Raw genomic sequence first — 13,489 nt, 5'->3', positions numbered from 1 at the left:
AATACATTATAGATCTACAAATATAGAATACACCTATAGCCATAAAAACACTTTAAAACTGTTGTTCCTACTTTGAGGAACAAAAGTTCAACAGGAACATCTTTAACAGCTTTAACACGTCTTAAAGCTGTACTACGTAACCTAGTATGTTAATACAATTTGACCTGAAGGTCAACATTCTATGTCTCCCCTGAGCAAGCAGACAGGCTCTATTGGCCCAGAGGTAAAAAAAAAAACAAAGTTTCAGCTCTTGTGCAGGAGAGCCGGGTTCAAATCAAGTTACGTAGAGCAGCTTTAAGTGTTCAAAGGTCATCTATGCAGACTGAATGCTTTCATCTCCATATGTCAGAGCTCTGTTTATATTTATATGTGACATATATATATACATATATTAAATATATATATATCAGAGGTCTGTTTATATTTATAAATGGAAATAAACCTCAACTAAATAAACTAGAATAACCCATTTAGACCGGGAACGCATCTTTGTCATTTTCACTTTTCATTTCTTTGGCTATTCAAAAAATAGCAGATCTACAAGCTCATAGCACGAGTGCCGTGCTATGAGCTTGTAGATCTGCTATTCCTGAAAAATCTTGACATTTTTCTTTGAATATATCTATTTTTAAAGAGAACTGTTATATTGTGGGTTTACTAGGCATGTTATTGACTGTCATTACAGGGCCTGGACAGGAGGGGGCACAAGTACACCAGACTAGGAGTGTGACACAATGTATCCATTGTGTGGCGTCTTCAGTATTCACTAAACTTATTAAACTACAGAATATTTGTAAAATATCTGGTTCCAGGGACCCCCCCCCCCAAAAAAAAAGCAAAGATTTGAGTTACAAATGTTCGCTATAAAAATATATTCAAAGATTTGCAAAAATGTTCACGATCTTTAAAATACATTTCAGATCTACAAGCTCACAGTGCGGTGCCGTGCTATGAGCTTGTAGATCTGCTATTTTTTGAGTAGCCAAAGAAATCAAAAAATGTGTTCCTGGTCTAAATGGGATAAAGTAAGGGTGTGGTCACAGTCACAACCAAATGGAATTGTAGCTCAGAGGATGGATTCTGACAACATGCTTTACAATGAAACACAGAGGTTTGTTACATTTGTTACATTTGTTACATTTGTGCAACAAAAAAAGACTCTGTTCCCATTGAGAAGCTTTGACAGAATCCATCCTCTGGTAGAATGACACATAATTCATTCTTTATTCTCACAAGCTGTTCCATGAGGATCAACATGAATAAAGCAACGACCACCTGCTTCAACAACATACAAACTACATCTGTGGTTCTCAAAGTGGGGTCCAAGGACCCCCGGGGGTCCTTGAGGGGTTTCCCTTGAGGGGATCCGCAGCTAAATGACCGCTAACTCTGACAGTGTGCAAATGGAACCAAATGGACCCTCACGGGTCCATTTGGTTCCATTTGCACACTGTCAGAGTTATGGGGGTCCTTGAAATGAAAAGGTTTGAGAACCACTGAATTAGTTATTAGACCAGGAAAACACTTTACTTAATTAGTTTCTATTCATTTATTCTACTCATTAATATTCATTTAACCTCATTAATATTCATTTAAACTCAGAAATATTCATTTCTAATCATTGAACCTCATTGGCAGGTTGGAACACATGGTTTGGCATCATGGTGGACAGTGTTCTATCTTTAGTCCATAGCAGACGTTTTAAATACTCATATATGTCTGTAAATACTTCTTTATCCTTTCATAAGAGTTGATAATAGAGACACAGAACTTTAACACAAAACTAAACATGGTGGAAGCTTGTATATGGTGTTGAAAAAGAAATAGAAAAGGCCTTAAAGGCAGGGTACGTGATATTTCTTGTTTAAAACAAAACGTTTTTTGTTAAAAGGTTAAAGCACTTTATTGTTCAGTCACATGGTCTCCTGTTCTTTAATAAACAGAACATAATGTTCCTATTTCATTTGTTTATCCTCTATCTCTCTCCTGATTGGATGAAATTGCTATCCACGGCTGAGAATGTATTTTGTGTTTATTAAAGAGCTGTAGAGACATGGAGACTCCTGTTATAACAATGATTACTATCAGAAAATAGAGCTATTTAACACAGAATATCACCTATCCTACCTTTAAAATGCATTGAATACAGAATGCATCCATATATATCACACCTTTAAACAGGAAATACAAATACAGTGGAACTTGAATTGCATAGATTTCAACCAATAAGGAGTGAGGGAGGTCTGCAGGGGGAGGAGTCATTAGATATAAATATTAAATGATAAACATGGTCGTATCAATAATACTGAAAACATTCTGTCACAGGGCCCCGCCCCCACGGCCCAGCGGTTAGGGCCCGTACCACGTGGGCTCTAAAGCCTGGCAGCCTGGTTCGATTCCCTTTCCTCTCTCTCTCAGTGATCTAACAGCTTAATGCTTGTGACTGAAATAAGACTTAATGTGCAAAATAAAGATTATTATTATTATGTTTAATGTGTGCAAAGAATGTCCCTGTCAATGTCTTTGGATGTTTGAATCAGTGGTTCTCAAACGTGGGGTCTGGGGACCCCCAGGGGTCCTTGAGGGGGTTCCAGGGGGTCCCCAGCAAAATGAGTTGATATAACATCAAAACCACTTTAACCCTGAATACATTGGCTATTTGAATATAACAGATCTACAAGTTCACAACCTGACACGTTGTGAGCTTGTAGATCTGCTAAAAGTCCCTGACACAAACTATTTTCAGGTGGGGGGTCCCTGAGGTGGGGGGTCCCTGAGCTGGGGGTCTGCATGACTGTGTCTTTGACATGTTTGAGAAGCTGATTGAACTAGAGCAGTGACATCATCTCTAGATAGAGATAAAGGTTCAGTAAAGAAGGAAAGGACATCTGAGGAACAAATGGAACCATTGGGGTCTCAAAGACCCATAAGGGTCCATCCGGACCCGTGGTGGGTCCTGGACCAGATGTTGATTAACAGTGTGTTAGTGTGCCCCTCCCCCCCACACAGACCTCCCTCTCTCTCTCTCTCTCTCTCTCTCTCTCTCTCTTCTCCATCACTCCATGGTTGCCCCGTCTGGTCGTGTCACTTCCTGTGGTTCAGGTGGTCACTTCCTGTCGGGGGGGCTCAGGGGAGCTGTCCATACAGGCTCTCTGGTGGACCAATCCCCTGCTGCGGCCGTGTTGGCTCCGCCTCCGTTGCCCCGGAGACCGCTTGGGACTGCCCGGCAACTAGGAGATACGAAGAAAAATACAAACTTTAATAAATAATAATACATACAATTTACATTCTCTCTCTCTCTCTCTCTCTCTCTCTCTCTCTCTCTCTCTCTCTCTCTCTCTCTCTCTCTCTCTCTCTCTCTCTCTCTCTCTCTCTCTCTCTCTCTCTCTCTCTCTCTCTCTCTCTCTCTCTCTCTCTCTCTCTCTCTCTCTCTCTCTCTCTCTCTCTCTCTCTCTCTCTCTCTCTCTCTCTCTCTCTCTCTCTCTCTCTCTCTCTCTCTCTCTATATATATATATATATATATATATGATGGGACGTTTGTCCCATCAGGATTCAAGATAAGACCCATGATGCAACAGGGCAAGTGAAGCTGGTGTTCTGTTATACAGAGTTACATTATGTGGTGTCAGTCCTGTTACCATTTATTAACTTAGAACCAAGTTCTGTGAGACTGGTGAAGACAACAGGGAAGACAACAACCCAAGAAGATAAGACCGGTTCCTCACCCTATAGCTTCACTGAGGAACCATAGGTTTTATTCCACAGATTTACAGGCATGATTTGCTCAACGGTACCAAAGACAGATGTCAAAGTTGCAGAACCAGGTACCAGTCACAGGTGTGTTCTGGCAGGTAGTTCAAAACGAGAGCATTACCAACAGAAACATATTGGGGGATTTTGGTCAATTCTTTGAGGGCGATACCCACACGTTTAGCTGTGTTACTCATTCCACTAATTATACCTGGTTGTAAAGGTGACTAATCAACCATGAAAATGATATAAAATATGATACAAATTGGTATTATTGAAGTGGAGAAATAATCAAAGTTAGATTTCTGAACATTTTGTGAGGAGTTTTACTATCAAAATAATAATCTCAAGCTATAGAAACTATAGGATACCATGAGAATAATGAACCTGCCATCTGTCTAAATAACATGCTATCTAAAACACAGACATACACATATATACACATTATGTCTTAAGATCAGATGTACACATACAGTATGTACACATTATGTCTTAAGATCTCACTTTAAAGTATCTAGTGATTCAGACAGTGTGTGATTGACAGGCAGAGTTACAGAGGCTGGAGGCTCCATGTCTCTGTACTGACAGTAGAACTGTTTGAAGTTCAGTGTCAGAGGATCTCTGTGATCTACTAGGTTCAGTGTCAGAGGGTAAAGGTTAGGGTTAGGGTCCAATAGGGTTCAGTGATCTACTAGGTTCAGTGTCAGAGGGTAAAGGTTAGGGTTAGGGTCCAATAGGGTTCAGTGATCTACTAGGTTCAGTGTCAGAGGGTTAGGGTTAGGGTCCAATAGGGTTCAGTTATCTACTAGGTTCAGTAGAGTTCTCAAATTCTGCCCGAACCCAACCCTACCAGACCTCGCTTTGGTGCACGGCTCGCGTTGGTGCACGCCACGGCTCGGTTTGGTGTGCGGCTCGCGGCTCGCTTTGGTTGTATGCGTCCCGTGGATGCCGTGATGGTTGGTTTAATGCGTCCTTTATTAAAAATGTGCGTCAGAGACGCAGGACGCAGGGCTAGCAGCATCTCTGTTAAATGTATGCTAATTAGATGTATTAAATGTATGCTAATTAGATGTATTAAATGTATGCTACTTAGATGTATTAAATGTATGCTACTTAGATGTATTAAATGTATGCTAATTAGATGTATTAAATGTATGCTACTTAGATGTATTCAATGTATGCTAATTAGATGTATTAAATGTATGCTACTTAGATGTATTCAATGTATGCTAATTAGATGTATTAAATGTATGCTACTTAGATGTATTCAATGTATGCTAATTACATGTATTAAATGTATGCTAATTAGCCAGGCCGAGCAGAGCCTCGGGTTCTGTAAAAAAAAAAAAAAATTCTATTACCCCCAATAAATAAATGTCAACTGCCCCTAACGGCCTAACGGTAAGGTTGGACTCCACAAATGAAGATATTTCTTATCAGCTTCACCTTGACTGGATATAGTATATTATTTCCATAACAGGCAGACGGACATGGTAGTGGATGTGATGGACGCAGCTCAAAGTGAACTTTACTTCACTTTAGTTTGTCTCTGTTAAACCTTCCTAGTCTGTGTTATTAAAAAAACACACTGGCGAAAATGGCCGTTAATTCCGTTATGCAGAGTTACAGCATTATGTGGTGTCAGCCCTGGAACCATTTACTAACTCATGACCATGTTCTGTGAGACTGATGAAGACAAAGGAAGAAAACAACCCAAGAAGACCGGTTCCTCACCTTAGCTTCACTGAGGAACCATAGGTTTTCTTCCAGATATTTACAGGCAAGATTTGCACAACGGTACCTAAGACAGATGTTTCTCTATGAAATGAATACCAAGGACCTCAATGGAAACAAGACCGCAAGGACTTTTTTGGACGGACCTTTTAGACAAAGTATTATAAATGTAATTGTGATGTTTTACATTTTCTTGCCTAATAAAAATTTCAATCAATCAATCAATCAATGTTACACAACCCATGTTCAGGTGCCAGTCACAGGTGTGTGCTGGTACTGTAGGTCGCTCAAAACGAGAGCATTACCAACATTACCAACAGAAACATATTGGGGGATTTTTGTAAATTCTTTGAGGGCGATACCCACACGTTTAGCTGTGTTACTCATTCCACTAATTATACCTTGTTGTAAAGGTGACTAATCAACGATTAAACTGATATAAACTACGATACAAATTGGTATTATTGAAGTGGAGAAATAATCAAAGTTATGTTTCTAAACTTTCAGGCCCCTTGAGAACCTTGAGGCCCCTTGAGTGATCTACTAGGTGTGTAAACAAAGAGATCATACCTGACATAATAATAATAATAATCCTACTATAATTCTAGTAACCTCTGTCTGTCTGTCTGTCTGTAGTGGTGTCACTACCCGGTTCTCCTCACTGGCTGGAGCAATTGCTCTGATTTTGCACACAGCCATTGACCATTACCATCTGAACTTAACTGTGAAGCCCGTTTTTCAATTTCATCAAATCTCAGCTTCTTATTAGCGTTTATGTGTCAAACAATGTCACCTGAAAAAGTCTGGTCTGAGGCAGGCAGGCCCAGACAGGGGGACTTACTTGATCTTAAAAAAGAAACAAATGCAAAATTTAAGCATGCCCTTCGTTTTATCAAGACAAAGGAGAACACAATGAGGGCAAATTCTCTTGCTAGGAAAATGCAAAAAAGCAATTATGATGACTTCTGGAAAGAGGTCAGGGTCATGAATAATTCTAAAACCTCTTTACCATCTGATATTGAGGGTGTCTGTGGCCAAGAGAAGATTGCTAAAGTGTGGTGGGAAAATTACTGTAATCTTTTTAACTGTGTTAAGAGCAATGCTGTGGTAATTGATAATGTTGATCTATCCCCAAACATGGTAGTCAAATCAGTTGATGTTTCTGATGCCATCAAGCTGCTTGACAACAACAAGGCTTGTGGACTTGACTGTATTACTGCAGAACACCTAAAGTATGCCAGCTCTAGGCTCTGTCCCCTGCTTGCTATGTGTTTCACAGGCCTCATGGTTCATGGTGTTCTTCCTGAATCTATTATGTCTGTTCTGCTGGTGCCTGTCTTGAAAGACAAGGCTGGGAAGCTAAATAGCATGGACAATTACAGACCGATTGCCCTTGCCAGTATCTTGTCTAAAATATTAGAAAGAATTCTCCTAACTAGCTGGAGATGTTTGTTCTCACTACTGATAATCAGTTTGGGTTCAAAAGAAAACATAGCACTGATTTATGTATATATGCCTTAAAGGAGATAGTTGACAAATACAGAATCCAGAATTATACTGTATTTTTATGCTTTATTGATGCCTCTAGAGCTTTTGATAGAACTAACCATGCAAAGTTATTTATGAAATTGATTGATAGAGGTGTTCCAAGATATTTAGTTAGATTACTGGTCTTTTGGTATGCACGTCAGATGTTTCAGGTAAAATGGGGCAATTGCATTTCTGAACCATTTCATGTCAGTAATGGCGTACGCCAAGGAGGGATTTTATCCCCCGTATTGTTTAATGTTTATATGGATGACCTATCAATACAGCTAAATGGGTGCAACACTGGCTGTCTTGTGGGTGACACTGTTGTCAAACATCTCATGTATGCGATTTGGTTTTATGTAGTCCATACAGTGCTGGCCTTCAACAATTATTGAGGATCTGCACACAGTATGGTAAAGACTTTGACATCAAATATAATGCTAAAAAAAGTAACATCATGATCGTGAGAAGCAGAGAGGACAGGAAAGAATCCTTCCCTGCTTTTCAATTGTGTGAGAGTCCTCTATTAGTATGTAAGGAAATTAAATACCTTGGTCATGTCCTCACTGATGATTGGATGGACGACAGAGATATCTATAGACAATGTAGAAAAATCTATGGACAGGCCAATATGCTGCTACGGAAATGTGTTCTGTTGATGTTAAGTGCTCACTGTTCAGAGCCTATGTCACACCTCTGTATACGGCTCATCTCTGGTACTCTTACAGGGTGAGGAGTTTGCAGAGGCTCAGAGTGGCGTATAATGATGCCATGAGGTTGTTACTTCACATACCCAGATGGCATAGTGCCAGTCAATTGTTTGTGTCCACTGGTGTGCCTACTTGTGTTGCACTTTTAAGACAATTGATGTACAAATGTATGTGTCGGCTTGATGTGTCCGTGAACAGCATCATAGAGGCTCTAACCAACCCTATGAGAAGCAGTTATAGATACTCATCCAGGCTTAGAGAGCATTGGCGTAATAGCCTATACACTTTTTAAATTATTGACTTGGCGCTTGACAGCCGCCTTATGAATTGGTGTGAGTGGGGTGGGGTGGGGGGGGCGGGAGCGCTTGAGTGATGTTATGTTTTGGTTTGATTTGTATACATTGTATATTTTTATACTGCTGTCTCTTTTTATATTATGTGATGTCTTTTCTTTTTATATGGACGCATGAGTCTGGAATAAAGATTATATATATTGCTAACTGTTAGAGCAGATACATGTTACAGTAATATAACCTACTAGTTAAATTAATATCCTGTTCATTCATCTCTTCATCCAGTAGACTGATACTCTGTTTAATTAATCATTAATAAAGTCATTAATATTAATAACCTGTTCATTCATCTCTTCATCCAGTAGACTGATACTCTGTTTAATTAATCATTAATAAAGTCATTAATAACCTGTTCATTCATCTCTTCATCCAGTAGACTGATACTCTGTTTAATTAATCATTAATAAAGTCATTAATAACCTGTTCATTCATCTCTTCATCCAGTAGACTGATACTCTGTTTAATTAATCATTAATAAAGTCATTAATAACCTGTTCATTCATCTCTTCATCCAGTAGACTGATACTCTGTTTAATTAATCATTAATAAAGTCATTAATAACCTGTTCATTCATCTCTTCATCCAGTAGACTGATACTCTGTTTAATTAATCATTAATAAAGTCATTAATAACCTGTTCATTCATCTCTTCATCCAGTAGACTGATGCTCTGTTTAATTAATCATTAATAAAGTCATTAATAACCTGTTCATTCATCTCTTCATCCAGTAGACTGATGCTCTGTTTAATTAATCATTAATAAAGTCATTAATAACCTGTTCATTCATCTCTTCATCCAGTAGACTGATGCTCTGCATCAGAGAGAACAGGTTCATTCTGCCACTGCGAACAGCTGGACTCTGACACGCCCCCTGAAACACAGAAATAACACATCAATACATCAATCAGTCAATCAATGAATGGATAGACACACACAGGGACTACACATTTCACATAGACACACACGGGGACTACACATTTCACATAGACACACACGGGGACTACACATTTCACATAGACACACACGGGGACTACACATTTCACATAGACACACACGGGGACTACACATTTCACATAGACACACAGGGACTACACATTTCACATAGACACACAGGGACTACACATTTCACATAGACACACACAGGGACTACACATTTCACATAGACACACAGGGACTACACATTTCACATAGACACACAGGGACTACACATTTCACATAGACACACAGGGACTACACATTTCACGGCCACACTTGAGACATCAGTGCCCATACCCTAGTAGGTGGGGTTGGTGAAAGGGCCTTTCTGTGTGGAGTTTACATGTTCTCCCCGTGTCCCCTAGGGTAGGTACCCTCACAAAAACATGCAGTAATCCTGGTCACTATACTGCCTCCCCCTGGTCAGCCGGGGCGCCTGATGGAGGGGAAAGGAACTGGTTGGAATAACGTGTTCCTTCCACGCGCTACGTCCTACCAGGGAAACTCCCCCCTGTCAGGTGACAAGAAGGTCAGTTGGCTCTCATGCATTGAAGGAGGCATGAGCTCGGCCCTGGCCTCTCTAGGTTGGCAGAGGGAAGGTAGTGCCCAGGATTACATAGACAATTGGCACTGGGTGTAAAAAAATGGGGTTACAAAATCGTGGGATAAAAATTAAAACAAAAAAAAATAGAAAAAAAAAGGTCTGTTAGAACGATGTACTGCAGCTGTCAATACAATCCCTATGAGAGACGTAAAATACCGTCATTTCACTGGTTGACAACTGAGGCTGTTGTTTTTTTTGAGTGGTGCCGAAGGCAACCACTCCTATACATGACTTTGTCCGTGTGTCCGTATGTATGTATGTATGTATGCATGTATGTCTGTCCACAAACATTGATGACAACATCAATACGGGGGTCAATACAGGGCTCATCAAAGGCACCACTCACTTCACACAGGGTGTGATTTTTTGTGTTCTAATAAAGTGTCCCATTTGTCCTTTTTAATGTGACATACCTGCCATCTCAATATACAACACACAATATACTATAATATTCTCCATCAGTGTGTCAAAAGTTCTAGCATCTGAAATGTAAGGTTTAAGTGGTCTCATGGTATATACGTCACAGACTCATCCCTTGAGGTTTTCAATACCCAGATAGTTTGTCTCTCATCATGTATCATTTTTATAGGCTATTTATTTTAGACAATTAGAATTATCCAAACAGCATCTTGCAAGATTATTTGTATATTAATACTATAACCTGGAGAATTCACTAAGTAGTTGAAAATGTTGGGATATATGTCACTCCTCCATTTAGTTATTTCCCCAACTTACATTCAGGCAAGTTAATACAACAGCGGTAATTAAACCCACACGTTTTAATTCTTCATGTACCGTCAGAGCTCTGCAGTGAGTAGAACATTAATATAAGCCTGTGAGATGATCAAAATATAGACGTGAACAAAGTCGGACCTTGCGTGGGTTAACTCTCAATAGTGGGCGTGTATTTTGTAGTTCCTGTGTGTCTCTATGGATCAGTTCTCACAGTGACATCACTCACCTTCTGACCCTCGTTAATCACCTTCTGACCCTCGTTAATCACCTTCTGACCCTCGTTAATAGTGATGGTGGGCGTGGCTGCTTGCGGAGCGTCTGGATTGGTCGCCGACTGCGGGGCGGGGTCTTCAAACACCTTGATGTGTGTGTGTGTGTGTGTGTGTGTGTGTGTGTGTGTGTGTGTGTGTGTGTGTGTGTGTGTGTGTGTGTGTGGGGGGGGGGGGGGGGGGACAAAAACAAAGTTAATTCAAACATTTCACACTTTTTCTATATGATAAAGATAATGATGATATAATAAATAATGGATCTACAAACCTCTTTAAATGCATCTGTATCAGCTTCATCTGGACTGTCCACACCTTCATCTTCATCATCATCGTCTTCATCAATCCCCTCATCCTCCTCCTCCTCATCTCCTTCTCCTTCTTCTCCTTCTCCTTCTCCTTCTTCCTCCTCCTCCTCTCCCTCCTCCCCCCTCTCCTCTCTCTGCAGTGACAGCTGTCTCCTCTGGTCTCTGGACTTCCTCCTCCAGAGGGCGCTGTGACGCTGCTGACTGAAACACACACACACACACACACACACACATAATGATTATAATGAATGATCTGGGAACTAACCAGAGCTTTAGGCAAACCACGCCCCCGGAGAACCGCTAGAATCCAAACCACGCCCCCTTTATTATAGTAATAGATTATAAAATAATGAATAATTGAATGGCCGTGCTCTCTCTCTCTCTCTCTCTCTCGAAGCAGTCCGCCATTCTTAGCTGAATAGTGGAGTACAGTACTTGCTATTCCTATAGATATGACTATATGAATGATCAATATAACATCCATGATCCATCTATCTGCAGGCTGACAGACGGCGTAGATCAATCCATTGAAATAAATGGATGGTTTTCTGCTGAGGAAACAGCAATGAAAGAGACCATTTACAAACAGAATGATATATTCTCATTCTCTCAATAGTCCATATATCATCTATTCTATATATCATTATCACAGGGATGCAGGGGTTATGCAGGGGTTTATAAAGTCTTTGCATAGCGTCAGCAGAGAAGCAATTATTAACCTAGTGTATATATAGGGTCTTGGTACTGGAGTCAGTCTCAGACCAAGAGACTGGAGACTCTTCCCCCACAGAGACCACTCAAGTCCAAGTGCAAAGCAATCATGTTACTGTGTCCCTCCCACTACAAGGAGCCTAATCATGTTACTGTGTCCCTCCCACTACAAGGAGCCTATTCATGTTACTGTGTCCCTCCCACTACAAGGAGCCTATTCATGTTACTGTGTCCCTCCCACTACAAGGAGCCTATTCATGTTACTGTGTCCCTCCCACTACAAGGAGCCTATTCATGTTCCCATATGAGAGGTGTCTGTGGAGCTGGTAGACCGCCACACTAAAAACATTCATTAACATTATGATGGATATTGTCATCAGCTTGTCTGGAGATGCGGCGTGCGGCGGTGTGCTTATCAATGAAATGATTTGTTGTGCCAAGTCTTGATGCATAAATACACAGGGAAAACATTCTGATTTTCATGGTACAAGCCCCCATAGTGTTTATGTTGTGCAATGAATCACAACAGGACTAGAGCTGGTTCACTGTTCATTGGTGTATTACTACAGGGTTTACGGTAGACCATTGTAGGCGCGGCGCGGCGAGCCACAGGTGGAGAGCGTGCTGCGTGCACCGGGGCTTGAATATTAAGTCAATTATATCAAAATATAGAAAATATAGATTGTTTTAACCACGTTGCAAAATGTAACAATATAGAATCTACAGTAGACTATATCGTTACATCTATCTGTCTCTCTACAGTAGATAGACACGATCCCACACACCAGCTGTCAGATTTTTTTCCTTTTTTTTCCCTCCGTGGTGGAAAGCTTAGTGACAGACATGGTTAGGTTTCATCAGACATGGTGCCTGATGAAGGTCCAAGCAGCCAAAACGTTGCATCCTAAATAAACGTCTTTATAAGTGAAGACAGTGTGTGGGACTCCCTCTCCCTTCACCTTCTCCTTCCATATGCACTTTTCTCTATAGAAACGTCTAAACGGGGCCTCAGTGGCTGCTGTTACATGGACAGTTTCATTCGGAATGAATGGATGAATTCATTCAGAATAGAAATGCTCATGTAAACACGTCAATTGGAATAGAATATTCCATTCCAGTCTGACCCGAATGAATTTTCATTCGGGTTTGGAGGGGTGGTATATACCGTTTGAATCGGGATATACCAATCGGAATTGACCATGTAAACACTTTATTCTGAACGCTCCTCTCTGTTTGGAATACATGCATTCCTTTGCGCATGTCCGTGTTTAGTAGTGCTGTCAGAATTGTCCAAAAATGACCTATCAAATCTCTAATTCGGCCACAGTTGGTGCTGAGAAGCGCTCGCTCCTGCTGGATAAAATGAATGATTCTATTCTAATCTATAGCGTCATTTAATAAGCCTTTTTCTAAACGCGTATTTTAGTCCTCAGTTTTTAAAAAGAATCCCTGGCCACATGACAAAGATTTTTTTTTAAATCCCTGTCCACACGTAAACGCAGAAACGCATTGATCAGCTGCAAGTTTCAATTTTAAATCAGATTTTATTTTATTATTTTTATTTATTTTATATATGAGGGGCCAAATACATATACATTTTAATCACATGTTAAGACCCAATACTGCAATAGCTGCATTATTTTAAAAGCATACGTGAACAAAAATAAATGAAAACAACATTATTAGGGCGCAACTGCAGCGAAAACAGATGAGTTTTACTTCATCCAATTCATTACATGGGCAGCCGGAGCGGTCTTTCCAAAACACCCCGCCCCACACACCTTTTGAGCGGGCCATCCACGGCTGCTCCATG

The 13,489-nt window shown here is 40.4% G+C and overlaps 1 protein-coding gene across 3 annotated transcripts in view; it reads right to left on the bottom strand.

Moving 5' to 3' along the window:
- Positions 1 to 1,476: 1,476 nt before the first annotated feature.
- The window catches only part of LOC311033495 (protein phosphatase Slingshot homolog 3), a 44,468-nt gene continuing 32,455 nt past the window's right edge, over positions 1,477 to 13,489 (bottom strand). The window contains exons 14-17 of one of the 3 annotated variants that reach the window (XM_084041009.1): positions 10,929 to 11,166; positions 10,618 to 10,749; positions 8,853 to 8,948; positions 1,477 to 3,230 (exon numbers count right to left, since the gene is read on the bottom strand). In XM_084041009.1, the coding sequence (XP_083897135.1) occupies positions 3,099 to 3,230; positions 8,853 to 8,948; positions 10,618 to 10,749; positions 10,929 to 11,166 (598 nt within the window). In that variant the 3' untranslated portion in view covers positions 1,477 to 3,098. The remainder of the gene's footprint in view (positions 3,231 to 8,852; positions 8,949 to 10,617; positions 10,750 to 10,928; positions 11,167 to 13,489) is intronic. The other 2 variants (XM_084041010.1, XM_084041011.1) reach the window with 2 other exon arrangements.

Source organism: Gymnoscopelus microlampas (genome assembly GCF_963454915.1).
Source record: "Gymnoscopelus microlampas genome assembly, chromosome: 18".
NCBI lineage: Eukaryota > Metazoa > Chordata > Actinopteri > Myctophiformes > Myctophidae > Gymnoscopelus > Gymnoscopelus microlampas.
This window is presented reverse-complemented; position numbering and strand designations above follow the sequence as displayed.